This window comes from Lepus europaeus, chromosome 16 (genome assembly GCF_033115175.1).
Source record: "Lepus europaeus isolate LE1 chromosome 16, mLepTim1.pri, whole genome shotgun sequence".
Classification (NCBI taxonomy): Eukaryota; Metazoa; Chordata; class Mammalia; order Lagomorpha; family Leporidae; genus Lepus; species Lepus europaeus.
The window spans coordinates 14,204,680-14,228,824 of NC_084842.1; the positions used below are offsets into that span (position 1 = coordinate 14,204,680).

Below are 24,145 nucleotides of genomic sequence, written 5' to 3' on the forward strand. Positions count from 1 at the left end.
AATATAGAAGAACTTAATACTTCTGACACTGAATATTCATGGGAATAATGTTTTAAGTTACATGAATAATTTTTCCATAATACTACATGCATCAACTTGAAAGATCTAAACTACAATGAGGAAAATAAAAACTTACTTCATACCTTATCAAATTAAAATTCAGGTTTATAAAACTACAAAGGAAATGAAACAAAGGGCTACATTCATTAATTCACAGTGACCACAACAAAGAACAGCATATGGTAACGGTCACTCAGTTATCAGGCTTTTACTGTGTTTTCACTTTGTGAGACAACACAAAAGTCATCTGGAACATGCTACTGTTGCCACGTAAGGGGAAAGAGAACAGAAGGAAACAAACATTTGCTGAGACACTACTTGCTTCAGAAGTATTCTCTCATTTAACTTTCCCCAACTGCTTTACGCAGTAGATACGAGGTCCATTTTATAAATGAGAAGCTGACACTGAAAGGGATTAAATTATTCATGTAAGGTTACAGTTTTTAAGTGGCAAACTGGAATTCATATCTAAGTCTAAAGCCAAGTACTTAATTCCCGCTTTATCATTCTATGTCAGTGCAATCTAAGATCACCTCAGAACTGTAACTCAAGCTTTCTCCCCCTGCAGAGGATTCTAAAGGGCACGTTTACACATTTGTTCTCAACACCCTGTTACTCCTATCTGCAATGTCCCCTTCCTAATAATCCCATCAAATAGTCCTCTTGTGGGGTTACTTGAAGCCACCATTCTGAAAAACATCCCTGACAGGGCTCCATTTTAGGGGGGTCCACCAGAACATTTCCTGCTCTGGTTCCCTTAAGCAACATATTCAAACTTATTCTTTCAAAAGAACGCACTGAAAACTGTGCCCCAAACGCGCAAAATGAATACACGCTCCCTAGTCTGTAACCACGAATATCTGTATTACAGCAAACTTAGAAATTTTCACACTTGACACGCACAAAAAAATGTATATTTGGAAATAGCATAGGATTTCTTAGTAAGACTTATTTATACTCTTATATCTGGGAGCAGAGTATAAACAACTCATGGTAGGCTTACATTCTTAATTCTAGATTCTGCCGACAGATGAAAAGACTGATACCTACCCCCCATTCTTAAAAGATTAGCAGATTTAAATAACATATATAAGTATATGCTTAAAAGCCTGTAAATATAATTGTTATACTTAATAGCTTTCTGGTCTAGTCAGCTGAGAATGAGTGAAAAGAACAGCCTCCACTCTGTCTTCAAACTGGGCCTGCCTTTGAGCTCTCAGGCACCACAGAATGTACAAAGTGAGGATACAGTTCTAACACACACAAGTTTCAGATAACCTCATACCAGATAAAGTGAGGTCTGTCACATGAGCCACCTGTACCATTTTCATACAACTCCCAAAGTTATGCCAAACATCTCACTGAAATTCATACAAAGCATCGTGGGTTGAAAGAAAATAGAAATATATAATTATTTTAATATACAGACTTGAACATTAAGTGAAGCATTGCATCACTTTAAAATTCTGTTGTTTTTTGTCTATTTTCCTCCTAATTTAAGCATTTTGCCATACTTCTAAAGCCTTTGGACAGTAAAGGCATTCACACCAATGCTTTTCTAGAAATTCTAATAAAATACTATGAAAAATGTACATGGTTTATGTGTATAGTTACCACCATTGTCCAGAACGTCTACTAAATTAGTTCTGAATATACCAGGTAAATGTATAAACACCCTAACCTCCTGAAAACAGCTTGTACAGAGCAGTCACACCCTCGGATAGCAGCACCCAGTCTCAATAGGGATTATTTCACCAGTGACAATCACTGTCATTTCTGGCTCTTCCCCTCTAAGGATCCAAGGAAGAAACTTTGTCAGCTTCTACTTTTTATGAAAATGGTACACAGAGACATTTAAAAGACCCCAAGCCCAATTCCATCTTTATATGGGAAATTAATGGTAAAAATGCAAAATAGAAGTTTTCTAGCAAGAAAAGAAAAACACACAAAAAAAACTAAAACAAGGGAATCAAATTCTTAAGGCTTCATTCAATTTTAAGTTAATTTTTGCAAAAGGTAAGGAAGGTAGGGAACTGATTTTTCTGAACCCAGATCATTTATGGGTAATACATGAATAGATGATGTCACAGGCTAAATCGAAAGCCTCAGCAGAACTCCCCAGTAGCTAAAAGTTCTTTGATCCTTATTAAGCATTGTCTGGGGCCAGTATTGTGGCACAGACTGCCGCTGCGACACCAGCAACCATATCAGAGTGCAGGTTGTACCAGTTCAAATCCCCACTACTCTGTTCTGACCCAGCTCCCTGCTAATGTGCCTGGGAAGGCAGCAGAAAGCGGCCCAGGTACTTGGGCCCCTGACAAGGATGGAGTTCCTGGCTCCTGGCTTTGGCGTGGCCCAACCCTGGGTACTGTGGCCATTTCAAGAGTGAACCAGTGTGTGAAGATCTCCATCTCTCTGTCTCTCCCTTTCTCTATGTTGCTTCGCTTTTCAATTAAATAAATTTTTTGACAGGCAAAGTGGACAGTGAGAGAGACAGACAGAAAGGTCTTCCTTTGCCATTGGTTCACCCTCCAATGGCCGCCGCGGCTGGTGCACTGTGGCCAGCGCACCACGCTGATCCACAGCCAGGACCCAGGTGCTTCTCCTGGTCTCCCATGGGGTGCAGGGCGCAAGGACCTGGGCCATCCTCCACTGCACTCCCTGGCCACAGCAGAGAGCTGGCCTGGAAGAGGGGCAACCGGGATAGAATCCAGCGCCCCAACCGGGACTAGAACCCGGTGTGCCAGCGCCGCAAGGCGGAGGATTAGCCTGTTAAGCCACGGCGCCGGCCTAAATAAATCTTCAAAACAAAACAAAAAGCTGTCTTTCCAAAAGTTTATCCTAAAGTAAAGTTTATACATGTATTTCATGAAAATTATATTGCCCATAGTACTATTTATAAAAGAGTGAAAAAAGTTGAAATAGCCCAGATGATTTAAAATAGGTGACTTGGGGGTGGCGCTATGGCGCAGTTTAATCCTCCGCCTGAAGCGCCAACATCCCATATGGGCACGGGTTCTAGTCACGGCTGCTCCTCTTCCCATCCAGCAATCTGCTATGGCCTGAGAAAGCAGAAGATGGCCCAAGTCCTTGGGTCCCTGCACCCACGTGGGAGACCCAGAAGAAGCTCCTGACTCCTGGTTTCAGACTGGCACAGCTCCGGCCATTGTGTGGCGACTGGGGGAGTGAACCAGAAGACGGAAGACCTTTCTCTCTGTCTCTCTCTCTCTCACTATAACTCTAGCTCTCAAATAAATAAATAAAATCTTAAAAAACCAAAGTGACTAATTAGAAAAATGATTATTTCTATAATTCTTAAAAGTCTTTTTGAGATTATATGGAAACATTCTCTATTAATGAAACATTCAGAATATATTAAGTGAAAAACATGAGAACACAAATAGTATGTATGGTACAACCCCATTTATGTAAAATGGATTGTGTCCCCAGGGTCGCTGGGTCTAATCACACTAACAGAACTTGGGCAATCATGAGAATTTCTGTATTTGTACTCTCCAATGCAACAACCAAGAATCAGATATGATTATTAAGCACCTAGTGCTACAAAAGAACTAAAGTTTTAATCTTTAAATTTTAACTAATTTTAAATTAATGGCACCCATATTGGACAGTATATGTCTAAATGGACAGAAAATGAGGTGTGACAGTTGTTATCAGTGTATTTTCTAATTTTCTCTAATGAACATCTATTACCTCAAATAACACCTTTCAGACAAAACACAAAGCTGCTGGCCTTTCAAATGCTAGATTTAGAATAAAAGGAGATGAGAATCTACCAAAGGCAAACCAACATTTATTCCACCTTCCTCTGCTCCCATCCTCAATTCCATGTCACTCTAAGTTTGAGTACATGAACTTCATCAAAGCACAGGCAACCACAGAAGTGATCAGATAAATTAGAATAGTCTGAACAGAGAAAGCAAATTTATTTTTCTAGATAGCAGATATATGAAACAAAGTTACAAAGAAATTATTAGAGGGAAAATACTATTTTAGGAGTTATGTAAAAACCTGTTTCAAGTTTTAGTAGACAGGGTATTTATTTATTTATATATATTTTTTAATAAAGCTAAGACTATTTCCCATTTCAAATCTGTATATTATTAGATGATTTAAAAAGTTAAACTAAAAACAATTCAGCATACTTATAGATGAAATTAATTATTATATTTAAAATGTATTATTAAATAAATCCCACTAAGTAGATAGAAACCTCAGTTCTCAATCAAGAAAACATTTTTATTATAACAACTTTTATCAGCTTACACACTGTCAAAGTGACAACTTTTTCCTTTGTTCACAGGTAAAACTGTGAACAAGTAATCTGAATCAAACATCTTAAGTATAGGAAATAAACATTAGTGAAACTATTTGACTAGTTAACTAGACAACTATTCACAGCAACTTTCAGAAAATTTACCACAATCATGTTATCCTTTCTTCTCCCTTTTTACCCCAACTCCTCAACTCCTGAGAGGGGGCAACACAAAGGTTTAATCTTTAAATAACAACAAAAAAGTTTGACTACCCAATCTTTACAGAAAACCCACTCTAAGCCAAATTCAGGGGCCGGCGCTGTGGCGCAGTGGGTTAAAGCCCTGGCCTGAAGCACCGGCATCCCATATGGGTGCTGGTTCGAGACCCAGCTGCTCTTCTTCACATCCAGCTCTCTGCTATGGCCTGGGATAGCAGTGGAAGATGGCCCAAGTCCTTGGGCTCCTGCACCCACATGGGAGACCCAGAAGAAGCTCCTGGCTTCTGGCTTCGGATAGGCACAGCTTCGGCCATTGCGGCCATCTGGGAAGTGAACCAGTGGATGGAAGACCTCTCTGTCTCTACCTCTCTCTGTAACTCTGTCTTTCAAATAAATAAAATAAATCTTTAGGAAAAAAAAAAAAAGATAAATCTTTAAAAAAAAAAAAAAAGCCAAATTCAATGTATGATAGAAGCCACATTCTACTACCCACCCTAATGAAAACTAAAGTTACTTGATAAATGGCAGATAATCAAAACATACTTTATATCTGACTATAAAGTGTGTTTTATATTTGTATATGAATGCCTGACATACCACAAATTCAAAATTAAATAAAGCAACTTCAAAATATCTAATCAAGAAGTAGAAAATAACTCAGCTTCCTTATCCTGAACACAGACTAGCACAAAAAGGTCAGATAGAACCAAGACATCTTCTAGTGAACCGTTTTGTCATTCCAGGAATATTTACCTTTTATTTAAAAAAAAAATAGATTTATTTTATTTATTTGAAAGACAGAGTTACAGAGAGAGGTAGAGTAAGAGAGAGAAAGGTTTTCCATCCACTGGTTCACTCCCCAAATGGCTGCAATGGCCAGAGTTGGGCCGATCTAAAGCCAGGAGCTTCTTCCAGGTCTCCCATGTGGGTGCAGGGGCCCAAGGACTTGGGTCATCCGTCCTCTGCTACTTTCCCAGGCGCATTTAGCAGGGAGCCAGATTGGAAGTGGAGCAGCCAAGACTGGAACCAGCACCCATATGGGAAGCCAGTGCTGAGAGCAGGACTTTAACCCACTGCTCCACAGCGCCGGCCCCCATGAATTCTTAAGGAGGTAATCAGATACTGGAGACAGCCAACAGGAAAACAAGAGTGTCCACACATTATTGTTAGTTCCCTACCACAGAGAATTTACGATCTTCCAGGTAGGAAGGACTAAGTAAAACATAAGCACAATATTATGGGAGCATATAAGAGGGTACTAATCAGTCTGGAACTTACTTAAGATGACATCTTAACTAATTCAGTTTAAGAAACTAGCACTTGGTCCTACAGTTGCATTAGAAAGTAACAGGACTACTATACTTCCAGATGCCAGTGGGAACTGAAGGTTTAAACTACACAAGAACTATAAAGATAAGTCTTTGATACTTTAAACTATTAATATTTCCTCTCAGTATAGTGGGAATATTGAAAGCTGTAAGAATTCTACCAAACTCATGAATGTGAAGAAATAGCTCAAAGAACATTTATGCATCTCTTGATCCAGGAATGGCAAATAATGTTCACAATGCTAAGAGAACATTACAGGAAAGCCCAAATAAACAAATTTTTAAGTATTAGGAATTAGTGAGTATTTATGGAAAGATTTCTGGTTCCAAGCTATTAAAAATAACCTATTTCGGCCGGCGCCGCGGCTCACTAGGCTAATCCTCCGCCTTGCGGCGCCGGCACGCCGGGTTCTAGTCCCGGTTGGGGCACCGATCCTGTCCCGGTTGCCCCTCTTCCAGGCCAGCTCTCTGCTGTGGCCAGGGAGTGCAGTGGAGGATGGCCCAAGTGCTTGGGCTCTGCACCCCATGGGAGACCAGGAGAAGCATCTGGCTCCTGCCATTGGATCAGCATGGTGCGCCGGCCGCAGCGGCCATTGGAGGGTGAACCAACAGCAAAAAGGAAGACCTTTCTCTCTGTCTCTCTCTCACTGTCCACTCTTCCTGTCAAAAAAAAAAAAAACAAAAAAAAAAAAAACCTATTTCCCTATATCTTAGACATGTACTTCCAAATAGTAGGGGCAAACAATGTTATCTCAGAAATAGTTATGCATATTTTAGATAATTATTTTCTAATTAACAAGGCCTACTTAACTTTTGTTGTTAAATGTTAACAGTAGAAGCTGGCCCAAGTCCTTGGGCCTCTGCACCTGCATGGGAGACCTAGAAGAAGCTCCTGGCTCCTGGCTTTGGATCAGCTGTACCCATTGCAGTCATTTGGGGAGTGTACCACTGGAATGGAAGACCTCTCTCTCTCTGGCTCTACCTCTCTCTGTAACTCTTTCAAATAAATAAACTAATTCTTAAAAAAGTATCATAAGTACATTGTTATATAAAGTACTTCAAGCCTATATCTCATGATCAAAATTCAATTTGAGATCTTACCAATAAAATAACAATAGAAATTAATATTAACAATTAATATTTATTGAATGTGCCTATATCAGGTACTCTTCTAAGTCATGTGTATGAGGGTACTTCAAAAAGTTCATGGAAAAATCCAGTTAAAAGATAAGGTTTTTGGGTACAAACATTTTTTGAAATCTATGCCTAATTTTTTCATAAGATACATTTCCCATGAATTCTTTGAAGACCCCTTGTATTTGCTAATACAGTAAAGGACCCTACAAAGTATAGACAGCACTCCCATTCCACTAATGAAATATGGAGGTGATGCCCAGAGCATGTTCTATATATCAATCTGCCCAGAATGCACCCTTAAGCTAGGGGTACCATGCCTTTATAAATATCAAATGTACTTGCTATTCTACCCCACATAAAGAAATGTAAGTTATCTTCAAATACTTAGGCCATTAGTTCAAGCAAAATGCTTTTTGTTTTTTTAGATTTATTTAATTATTTGAAAGTCAGAGTCACAGAAAGAGAGAGATTTTTCTATCTACTGGTTTACCCCCCAAGTGGCAGCAATGGTCAGGGCTAACCCAGGCCAAAGCCAGGAACTAGGAGCTTTATCTGTGTCTCCCACACGTTGCAAGCACCCAAGCACTTGAGCCATCCCCCATTGCTCTCCCAGGCCATTATCAGGGAGCTGGACAGGAAGTGGAGCAGCCGGGACTCAAACCAGCAACCATATGGGATGCCAGTGTCCCAGGCAGAGGCTCTACCTGTTATGCCACAATGCCAGCATCCTAGGCAAAAACCATTCAAGAATCAATTTGGTATACTAGTCTCTCAAAACCACCAGAAATAACCAACAGGGGAAAAAAAAAAAAAAAGCTTTCAATTCTTTAATCCAGCTGTCCCAAAATGAAAGCTTACCTCATAGAAAGACCTCAGAATTCCTTAACAATACTCAGATCCAGAAAGTATGATATATATGCTATCAGAAGTTTCAATGAACCTGAGAATGAACCTCCTAAGAGGATGTTGAAAGCTAATTAAAGATACAAAAAGATCTACAACCAATCTTGATTCCCATAATACCTATATTACATACTTTAATAGCAGCTATATTATATTCTTAATTATAGTTTGATTATAGTTTCAAAGGCACTCCTTCCTTTCCCCTCAATTTTTATAAAAAGGAATAAGAACTTAAAAGGAAGGCAGTATTTTCCAAAGTCTATTATGGATTTCAGGAGTTGGGAATCTGACATTCAGGAGTGGGAATCCATTTTTTAAAAATTCAAGTCGTACATCTTAACCCTTTATTTGTACAGAAACTGAGAGAGACAAAGTATTTTCATTATGTACAATTGGGTAGGAGATTAACAGGAAGAGGAAAGAAATATTAATTTCAGTTAAGATATTCAAAGTATTAATAAAGTGAAAAACTCAGAGAAGCAAAGGCAGAAAAACAGAACACTAAAGACTAAAAATAATAATATTTTAAGGTTTAAAAAAAGTATAAAATTCAATGACAAATTACAGAAAAGGCCAAAGGATAGGACAAGGTGAAGCAAAAAGAGTCAATGGCAAGAAAATTGAAAGTCTAGAAAATTAGGTAAGAACTTGGTAAGTTCAGTGATAGTTGTCACATACAAAAGCAAGGAATGTAAAGGTTTTGTGGTCAGAGAGAAGACGTCATAAATTCAAACTTCCCAAGGTTTTATACAATGATTTGGTCTACGACATGACCACATTAGGGGAGATATAGGAGGAAACAGGAGAATCAAATGAAAGTACAAGGTGTCAAGGAAACAAAGGCACAGAATATCCAAAGGGTTGTGTCAGTGAATGCTGGAGTTAGAAAGGACAATGACAGAGAACGTGATAAAACATTGTATGACAGGCACTGCAATAATTTGAGGAAAATTGAAAAGTATACTGGAGGCTAGAATAGATAGCTATGAGGAAGGAATAATTGAAATCATTAAGAGATACACCACTAGTGTATCTTTAAGAATGACATGTATATTTGAGTTTTATAATTAAAAAAATGGATAACACTGAAATGGATGTCATCCCGGAAAATCACAACTATGGAAATTAACCTACCACTGGCTAAACAAGCATGCACCCTATCAAGAAATAGATGATATACTCAGAAGAAGCTATGCTTGTCCTCTAGAACCTTACTTGTTTTAGATTTCAACATTTTTTAAATGTAAAATAAAGCAGAATCAATAAATGCTGATTGAATATAACTTCACATAATGTAGACATTGAAAACGGTTGAAAAGTTCGATTTTGTTTGAAATTGCTTTTCCTCTAGACAGTGGCACATGCTGAAAATATTAGACTTTGAACTACTGGATCTGAAATACTCACTCAAAGCTTTCCAGCACTAATAAGCTGGCTGCTGTCCAATTTTGACAACACAAAGAAAAAGCCTTTGCCTTAGTACCTGATGACTTTCCTTGAATCAACCTACATTATCCAAATATGTAATCTAATTCAGAAAGAACTTGTATTTTATAATGTCTCTCATTGATGCAAGGGCTGAAACCTGCAATCTTTTAAAGAGACTGTACATTGACTGAATTTGACAACAGCAATCCATCAAAATTTAGTTCCACATCACTTGGTATTTGACTTGCACTTGGAGTTAATGTTGTGAATCTTGTTCTTAACCAACTTTAGATTACCATGTCTCAACTTTCCTTTTAATGGAAAAGAACGGCTTCTAGAAGAAGCAATAAACACTCGCCTATAGTGAAGAGGCATTACTTAATCCCATAATAAAGAAATAAGAGTAAATCTTCACCTAATATTGTTTATCTGTCAGGCTGACCACACAGTTTAAGTACTCACCAATGCACACATCAATTTTCCCTTTTATAGCGGCTTCGTGCAGAGGAGTATAGTTCCAGTTATCCCTGGCATTTGGATCAGCTCCTTGGCACAGTAGCAGACTCACAACCTCAGCATGGCCAAAAGAACAGGCATTATGGAGCGGGATGAGACCACCATCATCACGAGCATGGACGTTAGCACCCATCTGCAGTAAGTGTTCCACAACATCCTTCCTTCCAAAACCTAAAAGGAAAGGGGGAAAAGTCTTAGACATTAATCCAATTTTGTAAAAAGAACTAGTATCTTTAACAAGATCAACTGTACTCTGTAGCAAAAAAGTTAAAGCAAAACAAATAACATTAACTCTGTTCATAACAATTCTTTTGTCACACAACTGGAAACTAAGAAAACTTTTATTCTTTAGGGAATTTGAAAAAAAAATTTCTAAATCACTCATTATATGTGGGATGACAATGCTTGAAAAACAAAATGAATGAGACAAGGCTCCTGTCCAAGAAGACATTAACTTTTCCCTCATGAGTCCCAAGACAAAGTTATATGTACAAAATTCCTCTATGTTTTAAAGACAAAGTTACTTAAACACTGCTGACAACCCAATGTAAGACAAATTACAACAGTCAACATATTAGGACAATTGGAGAGGAATACATGGATACCAGAAATATGAGCCAACAGTTTGGCTGCAGGGCATTTCAAATGAAGGAAAGACTAAAGACAACGTCAAAATCTCTCTTCTTGGGACTGGTGGACAAACGACACAGAATGGCTGGTAAAGTCAGACGATTCAAGCTTGGGTTTACTGAGTTTGAGGAAACAATATGGCAAATGTGTGGGAAAACAGGCAATCAGAAATACAGAATCAGAACACTGATAAGAAATATCACAGTTATCAGACAGAAAAGGAGAGTGGAGCCAGAACAGATCTGGAGCAGTGTAAAGGGCCAAGCAAACACTTAGAAAGACAAGAAATACCAAGAAGGAGAACATCCTGGAAGTCCAAGAGCAACAACTCTATGCAAAGTCTAGCATGATCTGGATTCAGTGAGATCAGGGAGAAGAGGAAAATGGTCACCAACACTTTGATTGTCAGTACAGTGATAGAACTGCAGGCTACATCACAATAGGCTAAAGAAGGAAACTACAAACACTACAATTTTTATCTTTCAAGCTAGTACCTTTATTCATGCTTCTTTTCCACTTTTAAATCTTATTAGGTTTTATTGGCTAAGTATCACTGCTTCCACTGCTTATTACCATAAAATGTTGTTAGAAAATGGCATCTTAAGTAAAACTAAAATGCAGAAAGAGTCATATCTCCCTCCATTCTATTCATAGATTAAATAAATAAGAATCATGAGAAAATGGAAGAAAAAAAAGAATTATTTCACGATACAGCCTCTCAGCTATCTATAGAAATTCCAAAAAAGTAGGCTGTATAAAAAGTCTCCAAAGTAACTCATATATTTCCACAGATATTGATCACAAAAGTCAGAATTAGGTTTCCATGGAAAATATCCTTCAATTTAAGCTGAAAACTTTGGGTGAAAACACGTCATTGGGTATTAGTGACTGAACAGCAAGCAACAGCTGGACATATGCAAAAAGAACTGTCATCAACTTGCCAGGATTTTGTTTGGTTTTTGCTTATAACCCTTTTAGAATTTCTGTTTTAATCTCTAACATTTTTCTTCCTGTATCATCACAACTCAACTCTTCTGGGCTCTCCTTACCCAAAAAGACTGAATGGCTCTCCTCCTCTAAATGCGTTTGAATAATGCCTGAATGTAAACTCACTTTCCCTAGTCAGTGAACTGACAATGCTGGAGAACTAACTTCTTATCTCCACCAATAACCAAGTAAAGGTTAATCACTTATCAAACTTCACCATAAAATATCTGTACATGAACAAAGATTTTACATCAAGAATATCTTTCATAGCATTACTTACAGAAAATCATGGAAGTCATTTAGAGATGACAACAGAGGCTCTATTAAGTAGATGATGTTTTTTCACATAACATCACATTAAAAGGGATGTTGCAAAACACTGTGAGTGTACTCAATGCCACTAAATTTACACCTAGAAATTATTAATATGCTGAATTTTGTTATAGACAAGAAAAACAGTAAGATGTTACAGAAAATTTCACACATTAGTGATACATGTTTTAGATTAATCAGTCTCTGATTAAAAATATACAAAATAAAGTACAGGAGAGAATATATGTATATATATATATATGTAGGCATATATTTAAAATATAAATATATAGAAAAAATACTAAATCACTAAGTATTATGATTATGGGACTTCAATTTTTTTTTCTATTTTCCTAATTATATGAGAGCACAACTTTGTATAAAGCTGTATAAAGTTGGGCCGGTGCTGCAGTATAGAAGGTTAAGCCTCCACCTGCAGTGCCACCATCCCATTGCTGGTTCAAGTCCCAATGCTCCACTCCATTCCAGCTCCCCGCTAATGCACTGGGAAAGCAGTGGAGGACTGCCCAAGTGATTGGGCCACTGCACCCTTGTGGGAGACCCAGAATAAGTTCCTGGCTCCTGGCTTTGGCCTGGTCCAGCTCTGACTGTTATGTCCATTTGGGGAATGAACCAGTGGATGGAAGATGGATCTCTCTCTCTCTCCCCCTCCCTCTGTGTGTGTGTGTGTATCTCCCCTTCTTTCCCTGTATCTCTGCCTTTCAAATAAATAAATAAATCTTTACAAAAAAGTTCTCTAAAGCTTATGTGTATAGACACACTGCTTATGAAAGGGGATGGAAGTAAACCGTCAAAATCAGGGAAGAGATATTTTATGCAGCAATTATGAGGTTATCCCTTCTCATTTGATCTGGAATTACTAAATTAGTCACAAAACAAATAGTCCCCTATTTAAGCTATTGAAATTTAAGAAACTATACATAAAAATAGACTATAACTGTTCTATTGAGTATGAATCAGAATTGGTCATTCACCATTCTAACAATGCTAAATGCTTATGTATTACTTTTATACATAATGAGAATATATTAACTTTGAAGTTTACATACAAGGTCTTCATTTCATAACCAAAGTTACTAGTTAAAATTACCAATTTAGTTTATTTGCTTATTTGAAACTAAAGAATCAAAATAAAAATAATCAGGATCAGTTTGAAGAATCAAGAGCTAAATAAAATTTGGAAGCAACTTATCACTAATTTTATGGGAATATTCCCTAAGTGAAAACATTAGATACATACCGCAAACAAGATTTTCAGTGTCCCGCTGAATCTAGACAGCATATATTCAAAGCAATGATAATAATAATGTCACAATTTTTAAAGGAATTATGTTACTAATTATACATGTATTTATGAGAGGACCAATATATCTTCTCTCTCTAATCACTAAAAAGTAAAACAGTGTAATTAATACTCTAATTTTTACCAACACATTATATTATGTAACAAACTTCAATTCTGAAAGTTATCATGCAAGAGGTGTAATTTTACTTTTATAGAAAAATTCTTTTTGCCAGGGTACATGCCTTATTCTACTTTTTAAATTGTTTTTAAAAAATTTTTTGGTATTTCAAAGGCAGAGATATAGAGAGCTCCTCATTCACTGGTTCACTCCCCAAATGCCTACAACAGCCAGGAACTCAGAACTCAACCTTGAGTCTCCCACACGGGTGACAGGGACCCAAGTACTTGAACCATCAGCAGCTACTGCCTCCCAGGGTGTATAATAGCAGGGAGCAGGAATCAGCATCTGAGCTGGGACTGAGATTCAAACCCAGGAATGTGGGCATCTTCATCACTGAGCCAAACCACTTCAGGAAGACTAAGCACCTACCATTTAGTGAGAGCTCATGCGTCAAGAAGTATGCCAAATGTGATACCCATCAGCTCCTTGTGATAACACCATGAGAATTGACTGTTGATTAATTCTTTCTCTGTCCAATATTCATAAACTACACTTCCAAATATAGTACTCTCTTACTCTAGGGGAAACAATCGAAGACCCCCAGTGGATGCCTAAAACCTCAAATAGTACCAACAATATTTGTATAACATTTTAGTCAATGACAGACTACATATATAATAGTGGTCCCATAGGTTATAATGGAACTGAAAACTTCCTATCACTTAGTGGATGTAGTAGCTATGGTAATACAGCACAATTCACTACTCAGGTTTTTGTGATGACACTAAAGCAAACAAGCCTAAGTGCTGCATATAAAGCACAGCATATACAATTACCAACTCAATCTATTTACTGTATTTTATAACATTATTTCAGGGTGTACACCTACTTACACTCATGTACACACACCAAATAGCTTAAGTGTATAGCAGGCTATGTCATCTAGGTTTACCTAAATACACTCTATGATGCTAGCAGGATAACAAAGTTACCTAAAATTTCTCTGAACATACCTCTGTTGTTAAGCAACATGTGACTACTGTTTTTTCCTATACATACATAACATTCTTAGGCACAGTAAGAAATTAAACACAGCAACTAATATAGTAAAACAGAGCAACCATCATATTAAAGTTATGTGAACGTGGTCTCTCTCTTCCATTTAACATTTTCAAACTGCAGTTGACTGTGGTAACTGCAACTGCAGACAGTGAAGCCATGCACTGAGGGGACCGCTGTATAAATCTCCAGTCTGTTCCCCCGTGCTACAGCCCAGCAAACTGATCTCTCTGCTGTCACATCTGCCGCTCTACAATTAATTCATCCAGCACACAATACGCAGAGTGGGCCTTTCAGAGCATAAATTAGATCCAGCTGCTTCTCTGCTTAATGTCCTGCAATGGGTTTCCGTAACACACATAGGAAAACGGTAGCACAAAAGCCTTATGACCTATGATGCTTTATGTGAGCTGGCCCCTGTTACCTATTCAATTTCACTGAGCTTCACTCATCCTTTCGCTTTTTGTTCCTTGAACATGACACTCCTCAGCCTAAGGGATATTGCACTCACTGTGCATTCTGGCTGAAGTCCTGGCCCCAGATCTTCACACAGGACAAGCTCCATCTGTCATGCAATTCTCAGTCCAAAGGTTAGCAGCTCAGAAAGACACTTACTGAGCACTGATTTAAAGACACATACACACACCCCTCCCATCCTTACTTTCAACAACGGCCAGTTTTACTTTCTTCCTGTACTTAGTCACTACCTAAAAACACCTCGGCCACGTCTTTGTCTACTTTCCTATCATGTGTCTTCCCCATTCAAGACATTTCATGAAAAGAGGCTCCATGACTCTCCTGTGAGCTGTCTGTATTTCATCACCCTACAGTAGTACCTGATATAAAGCATGCTCTCCATAAAATCTGCTGAATACATAATGTATTTGCTTCATGGTATTTAGAACAGTAAGTAAACAGCTTTTAATTTTGCATTTTTAACTTACTAAAAGAAAGCAGATTTAAAGGTTCTTACAACTAAAAACATCAGAAATATTTAAACAAAACACCAACTTTTCAAAAAGCAAAGTTATCTGTAATATCCACATAATGAATATACTGTCAGTTAAACTTCCAGATTTCTTTCTTTGCAAATGTGTGTGTGTTTCTAAACATACGTGTTTTTTTTTCCCTGCTTTTTTATTGTTCAAATACCACAGATTTTTTTTTGGTAAAGATTTCAAATTTATCTATCACTTTTTATAGATTCTTTAAGCATTCCATTACATGTGTATATCACAATTTCTTTAATTGGGTGGTTCCATCAGTGATAAAGAGTTTGCTACTCTGAAACTAAGTTAAAATAAATTTTGTAGCAACATTTGTGTACAACTTTAAACATAAATGCCTCTTCATTTAAGATAAATGCCTCAGGAGTGAGCATTTGGCAAAGAAGTTAAGATGCCATTGGGACAACAAACTCCGTATCAGAGTACCTGGGTTCCAGGCCAGTCTCCAAGTCCAGCTTCTTGCTAATGCACACCTTGAGTGGCAGCAGGTGATAACGCAAGTATTTGGGTTCTTGCCACCCACATGGAAGGCCCAGATTCAGTGCCAAGCTCCTGGCTTCAGCTTGGCCCAGATCTAGTTGTTATAAGCATCTGAAAAGTAAACCGGTGAATAGAAGACAGCTGTCTCCCACGTGGGTGGCAGAGGCTGAATCACTTAGGCCATCTTCTGCTACTTTCCAAGGCACATTATCAAGAAGCTGGATCAGAAGCAGAGTTCCCAAGATTTGAACTGTAGCTCCAATATGGGATGTAGCATCACAAGTAGTGGCTAAACCACTGTGCTACATCTACCCCATTTGTGTGTTTTTAAACCCATGTATTTATATGTGATTTCTATAGTTATATATTTCCTATTATCATATATTTAATTACCATATATTTCACATTCTATGTTATTGGAATATATTTTACATATATATATATACACACACACACTCATTATTGTCAATGTCATATGGTTCAATCAGTACTAGCAAAAAGTTAATAATTATAGCAAGAGGCTGGCACTGTGGCATAGCAGGTGAAGCTAACGCCTGCAGTGCTGGCTTCTCATATGGGCACTGGTTCCAGACCTGACTGCTCCACTTCCAATCCAGCTCCCTGCTAGTGTGCCTGGGAAAGCAGTGGAGGATGGCCCAAGTGCTTGGGACCCTGCACCCGCATGGGAGACCAGGAGGAAGCACCTGGCTCCTGGCTTCGGATCAGCGCAGTGCCGGCTGTAGCGGCCATTTGGGGAGTGAACCAACGGAAAAAGGAAGACCTTTCTCTCTGTCTCTCTCTCACTGTCTAACTCTGCCTGTCAAAAAAAAAAAAAAAGAAAAGAAAAGAAAAAGGAAGAACTCACTAGAGCAGTCAAAGGAGCAGAGATCGATTTATTGAATACACTCCAAGGGAGCAGCAGGCAGGCAGGCAGCCAGAGTCTGCCTGTATAAACCAGACAGCAATCTGAGAGGCACACTTGTAACCACATTCTCTAAGGCTCAGTCAGGATGAGTCCTCTTGTGGTCCAACAGGTTTCCCCAGTTAGGTAATTTGCCTGTCTGCTGGAGCTAGGGAGTTAGCACCAACTTCAGCTGGGGACAAGTGCCCCAGGGCAACCTTCCACATTAACTTTTTTTAATGCTCAAATATGAATATCAAGTTCCAAGAAGAAAAGTATTGGAAATTTTTTAAAAGCTCATTGATTAAATTTCTGAAAACTTGAGAAATTTATAATCCTGACTCTTCTAATCCACGTACAATCATCCCTCCGTATTCTAAGGGATTGATTTGAGGATATTCAAGTGCTTTTCATAAGTCATGGATGGAAGTCTGGATTTCACTGTAAGTACGTGGGAAACCATTTACAAGGGAAATTTCTTCATTCTTTAAGTCTTAAAAGGATTATCATTCAGCTATGGGAAAAACAGACTGGAGAATGGCAAGAGCAAAATCAGAGAGCCCAGTTTAACAACTTCTGCCACAGCATGGTCAAGAATTGGCAATGGCTTGAGACAGGACAGTGGCAACGTGGATAGGTCAAAGGAGAGAGAACTGGGATAAGTTTTAAAGCAAGAATAACTGGCTTCCAGGTTTCTGGCTTGAGCAACTCATCTAATGGAGGCACCATTTAGAAAAGAGTCAGGGCAAGCAGCCACCAATAAAAAGTTCACTTGGATGAACTGCCCTCCTCCAGCTACTAAATTTTGTGATTGTAAATTTCTGCACATCCTTTCTCCTAATCAATGTGTGAGAAACACATTATTTCATATACTTAAAGAAACACTAAAATACACTATTGCAGAAAACATTATGCTGGCACAATGAGGAAAATCTAAATTTAAAACACATAGCCTCACCAAATATACTTAAAACAGTTTTCCTTATTCTAATGTTAAAGTGTTTCAATTAATGCCATTCAAAATGCTTCCATGTCAAATGTAAAGTCATTGGTATCTATTCCCCAGGTCTGAGTTTAAAGATAAAGTTGTTTCATTTATGTTCAGCATTTTAAATCTATAGCATTTTAAAACTTTGAAGGAAAAACCTTGGCCAATATTAAATCATCTAATTCAGAACTATGGCTTCCAAAATTTAATATGAAGAGAAAAAAAATAAAGTACTTGGAGTATTTTAAACCGATCTTTTTATTTATGGAAGCCAAGTCATAGCTTGGAGATATTTTCCCCCTAATTAGACTGTCATAAAAGCCACAGCCACTGTACATCATTTAAACTGCTAATCCACTGACCTATACTTACACACCCAGTGAGAAAATTTATACTTACATTACATTTCTCTATTTAAAAAAAAAAAAAATTCCCAAAGTGCTAAGAGATCCAATTATACCAAAAAGATACTAAAGTAATGGTAAAATGAGTTTGGGACTGTTTAGGAAAACGACTCATAAATACTCTATTTTTTTTTTTTTTTTTTTAATTTTTGACAGGCAGAGTGGACAGTGAGAGAGAGACAGAGAGAAAGGTCTTCCTTTTGCCGTTGGTTCACCCTCCAATGGCCGCCGCGGTTGGCGCGCTGCGGCCGGCGCACCGCGCTGTTCCGATGGCAGGAGCCAGGTGCTTCTCCTGGTCTCCCATGGGGTGCAGGACCCAAGCACTTGGACTATCCTCCACTGCACTCCCTAGCCACAGCAGAGAGCTGGCCTGGAAGAGGGGCAACCGGGACAGGATCGGTGCCCCAACCGGGACTAGAACCCGGTGTGCCGGCGCTGCAAGGCGGAGGATTAGCCTAGTGAGCCACAGCGCCGGCCATAAATACTCTATTTTGCTGACACAGTTGATAGTAATGACTTGTTCATTTTTATCTTCAAAAACTTAGGAAAATTAGAATCTGAACTATGAGAACGGCCTACTTACTTTATATTCTCATCTCCTCATCTTAAGAATTATCAATCCACTTCTATTTAAAATAAAAAACCAAAAATACAGCAAAGGTAATAAAATTACTTTCAACAAAACAAAAGTCAGCTGTGACACATTTATGTAATAGCTATAAGGTATATTTAACTTTTTATCTATTTAATTATTTGAGAGGCAGGGAAGATGGGGGGAGTTGGGAGTTGCCTATCTGCTGGTTTGCTTCACAAATGTCAGCAAGGGCTGGGGCTTGACTGGGCAAAAGCTGAAACCAGGAACTCAATCCAGATCACCCACATGTATGGAAAGAACCCAACTACTTGAGCCATCACTACAGCCCCCAGGATGCATATCAGCAGGAAGCTGGAGTCAGGAACTAGCAGCAAGTATCCAACCCAAGCACTCTAATAGTGTACCTAGGTATCCTAACTGCTAGTCCAAATGCCCATCCTGTTGTTTTCACAAGTACAGCTTAGGAAACAAACTATAAAATGACTTGGAATTTGGGGTGGGGAACAAAGTACTGGTAGACCTTAATAGGCACCTTTGAAGGGGACAGCAATTGGAAAAGAAGGGATGGATGGAAAATCTTCAGTAACCATGCAATATTTGAGCAGAAATCATGGTACCAAAGATTCTTTCCTGAGGCATGTCTCTGTTTGCCCTGAGCCACCTGGAGGACAAACGTACAATATAGGCTTTTACCACTCCAAAACCCAAACTTCTCAAAACCCATCCTCCCCTATAAACACATTATTGGTTCAAATACTATTGGTTCTAGGTCAGCAACACAAAAGTATAATAAAAGTAGAATTAAACCAGACCGCCCCCGCCCCTAAAAATCACCAGACATTTAAAATATACTGGCAAGAAACATAACAGGTAAAAGCATTAATTGATTAAATAATAACAGAAACAAAGAATAAATTCCTAAGAGTATCAAGCTAAAGAACTTTCCCAAAAAGCACCTGAAAGGGATAAACAAATGGAGAATGTGACACGAGAAAGAAGTGGAGGATGGGTAAAGAGAAAAAAATGTCAAGATTTCTCATAATTAAAGGAAAATATAAATTTGCAGTTTAATCAGATTTCACATATTAACACACAGAATAGACAGACACATTATAGAAAGCTCTAATGATATCAAAGGCAATGAAATGTCGATGTCCTTCAGAAAGAAAACACTTACCAGCTAAAACAAAAACAAAAAACCCACCAAGAAACAGTTGGCAACTGAAGCCAATCTTCTCAACTTTCAGAAAAAGTATTCTGGTACTTAATTTCAAATCCAGCTAACTTAATTTACATATAAGAGTAAAATTAAAATAATCTCAGATATGTAAAAAAACTAAGGGGCTGGTGCTGTGGCGCAGCGAGTTAATGACCTAGCCTGAAGCACCGGCATCCCATATGGGCGCCGGTTCGAATCCTGGCGGCACCTCTTCTGATCCAGCTCTCTGCTATGGCCTGGAAAAGCAGTAGATGATGGCCCAAGTCCTTGGGCCTCTGCACCCACGTGGGAGACCCAGAAGAAGCGCCTGGCTCCTGGCTTCAGATCCACGCAGCTCCGGCCCTTGTGGCCAATTGGGGAGTGAACCATCCATCGGATGGAAGACCTCTCTCTCGCTCCCTCTCTCTCTGCCTCTCCTTCTGTGTAACTCTTTCAAATAAATAAATAAATCTTTAAAAAAAATCTCAAAACTAAACACAAAATTATCATAGCCAAAAATACTCTTGTAAGAATACTTTAATATAACAAAAAATGAATTCAGTTTTGTGTGTGTGTGTCTCTACATGTATCTATGTATCATGAATTAATTCAGGAAAAATCTCTCCTTGTTTCACAGAACACAGGCCAATTAAATACCTTAACAAATAATTAACAATGTTTAGGTAACAAAGAGTACACAGTGGGCCGGAGCTGTGGCTCACTTGGTAAATCCTCCACCTGCAGCGCCAGCAACCCATATGGGCGCTGGTTCTAGTCCCGGCTGCTCCTCTTCCAGTCCAGCTCTCTGCTGTGGCCCAGGAGGGCAGTGGAGGATGGCCCAAGTGCTTGGGCCCCTGCACCCGCAGGGGAAACCAGGAAGAAGCACCTGGCTGCTGGCTTTGGATCGGCGCAGTGCCGGCTGTAGCGACCATTTGGGGAGTGAACCAAAGAAGGAAGACCTTTCTCTCTGTCTCTCTCTCTGTCTGTAACTCTGCCTGTCAAAAAAAAAAAAAAAAAAACACAGCAATGCAAACTTAATCAAGTCTGGGATAGGGAACCTTCCCTAATGAAATGATATTTTGAAATAAGATCTAAAGATTAAACAATAAATCAGAAAAAAAAAAAAAAAGGCGAGGGTGTCTCAAAGAGGACAAGGAATAGAAAATGCAAAGATTGAAAGGCATAAAACGTATTATATATTCAGAACCCTAAAAGATAATTCAGAATGGTTCAAAGAAGGTAGAAATGATGCAATCAAATAACTTTATGCCACATAGATGAGATCAGCCCTCAAAACCAATATATCAAAACTAAAACTTCCTTATTTTCTTGTCAATGAGAAGACTATGACTATTCCCTACCAAATTGGCATAATTTAAATTTCTGCTACATGAACTTACATATAGGTAAAGAAAACTACAAAATGTAAATATTTATGTATACATCCACCTCAGAAGTTAGAGGAAAAAGCTTAACAGACTCTTGTTATCCTGCTGACAGTTTTTGATCAACCTTTATTTTGATGTGGAAGTTATTTTAGAGGTTATCATTACTGGAGTAGCAGGAAGGGAAAGGATAAAGCACAGTACAATGAATGAATTACAATAACTAGAATTCAAAACAAAAAGCAGCAAAATGTCCCTCAACATAGTATTTAAAAAGACCCATCTTCATTTGTATTTAAATGGTTGTATGCATTATTCAATAAATAGTTGAAGGGAACTGGCTCCCTAAAAACTGTTTTTAAAATTTTTGCCTCTCAGTGCATAGCCAGATAAATTTAAATTAGATTGAAAGTGTAACATGTTGAAATTAAACCTTAAAAAATGTTAAGTGGGTATTTGTACTCTTAGGATAGAAAAAGGCAATAGAAGAAAACAAAAAAATTTTTAAAACAAATAAACTAGGAAAATATTTGCAATGACTTAATAAAAAGCACACATAAAATTAACATCAAAAGGCAAAAGAAAAATTTTAAATAGGAAGGTAATTCACAGAAAATACCAATATTTAAAAAGGAAATTCAGTGACCCAAAAATGATCAAAGCAAAGAAAATTAAAACATGAATAATGGGGCAGGAATTTGGCCTAACATTAAGCTACTGGTTAGGATGCCCAACATCCCACACCAGAGTACCTTGGCTGGAATCTTGGGTGTACTCCTAATTCTAGCTTTCTGCTAATGCCCACCCTGATGGCAGAGTGGTGATGGCTTAAGTAATCTGCCACTGGAGTGGTAAGAACTGAGTTCCTGGCTTCTGGCTTTAGCCTTGCCCAACCCCAGCACTGCAAAATTTTGGGGGAGTAAATCAACAGATGGAATGCTGCCTGTTTCTCTACCTCTCAAAAATACTAAGAACTCTGATTTTGAATGACTCGTTTTAGAGACATATACAAAGATGTTCATAGGCAAAATAATCATAAGGGTTAACACATAGAAACTACTCAAATGCTCATCAGCAGTAAAATGTATAAATAGTGGCACACTCATACAATGCAATTCTGTAGAATAATGAAAACAAACTACCATAGAGATCCAGCATGATATGACTGGGGCCATCTTGGTGGTAACTGCCATCTTACCCTCTAGGGACCTGGCAGTCATCCCAAACCCCATGGGATAACCATAATTATTAAAGCAACCTACTAAATGATTCCTGTACTGTACCTTATCTAACCTTACCTTATGTCTGAAATGTTAGTAACTCTTGAGAAAGTGCAGGTACATTCTAGTTGGCCAATGACTATCTTTGTCTAGCTCAGCTTATAAACCCTTTTCTTCCTGTCTCCTGACATGGAGAATCCTGTCTTGTGGCTGCTGCCCAAAACATGTTTCATCTGTAAGTCCCAAGTAAATTATACTTTATATAACCTTGCATTTGTCTACCTCTTTCTCCTCTTGGCACCTTCTGCCTTTGGTGAACAGTTCTCATATGCCAGGGTTTTCCAAAACAACAGACAAAATAAATCTATGGGTAGTAAACGGGTAGTGACTCAAAAGTAACCTTAAAAAAAAAATTTAGGGGCCGGCGCCGTGGCTTAACAGGCTAATCCTCCGCCTTGCGGCGCCGGCACACCATGTTCTAGTCCCGGTCAGGGGGCCGGATTCTGTCCCGGTTGCCCCTCTTCCAGGCCAGCTCTCTGCTGTGGCCAGGGAGTGCAGTGGAGGATGGCCCAAGTGCTTGGGCCCTGCACCCCATGGGAGACCAGGAGAAGCACCTGGCTCCTGCCATCAGATCGATCGGCACGGTGCGCCGGCCGCAGCATGCCGGCCACGGTGGCCATTGGAGGGTGAACCAACGGCAAAGGAAGACCTTTCTTTCTCTCTCTCTCTCTCTCTCTCACTGTCCACTCTGCCTGTGAAAAATAAAAATAAAAAATAAAAATTTAGGATTCCAAGATGGTGTAATAGGGAGGGAGCTTACTGCTCTAGTCTTGGGAAAAGAGTTTTAAAAAAGTAGAGAGAATGCAATCTCAGGGATGAGTTAGGAGGAAAACTCCAGAGGAAACTTGACGCAAATTAGAGGGACACTGTGGATCTATGTGGAGGGTGTGGATGTGCACAACTCAGGACGCCAGCACCTGAGAGCCTCGGCACCAGCTTTGGAGAGTGAGGAGAGAACAGATTCCAGCAACCCAAGCCACTGGCAATAAAGCTATGGGAAGAGCCTGACATGAGTCCAGCCTGGAGCCCTGTGGGGGACACTACACCTGCCAATTTAGAGGGGAAAAAGAGGGTCTTGTTTCTCTCTCCCCGATCACCCGGAACTAGCATCCTGTAACTTATCAAGACACAGTGGGCACCATTTTGGACATAACAGCTGTGCCAGCTTGTGTCCAGGCACCCAGCAATGAGCCGAGAGGAGAAGCCATGCACTGGTCTCCTTGGAGGAGAAGAGGTAAGCATGAGACTATGCCAAGAGGGCTGAACAAACCTCCCCTCTGATAAGAAAAAAAAAAAGATTTACCATACCCACCTTAGGTGTCACCTTGGACACTCCCCCTCACCCTGGAGCACTAAACAGAGCTCTCTGGCCACACCCAGCACACACACCTCTGGGTATTCACTGAAAGAGCAGACATTGCCCTAAGCCACCTTTCTCTCTGTCTCTCCCCCTCACTGTCTGTACTTTACCTCTCAAATAAATAAATAAAATCTTTAAAAAAAAAAAAAAGAAAAGGCTATTAAAATACTCTTCATTTTCCAACTACATTATCTGTTGAAGCAAGATTTTCTTGATATACTTCAATCTAAATAATATATCACAATACATGGCATGCAGAAGCAAA

At 38.9% G+C, this 24,145-nt stretch overlaps 1 protein-coding gene across 1 annotated transcript in view; it reads right to left on the minus strand.

Moving 5' to 3' along the window:
- The window catches only part of TNKS (tankyrase), a 216,159-nt gene that overhangs the window by 177,155 nt on the left and 14,859 nt on the right, over positions 1-24,145 (minus strand). The window contains exon 2 of the mRNA XM_062213699.1: positions 9,814-10,038. Within this exon, the coding sequence (XP_062069683.1) occupies positions 9,814-10,038 (225 nt within the window). The remainder of the gene's footprint in view (positions 1-9,813; positions 10,039-24,145) is intronic.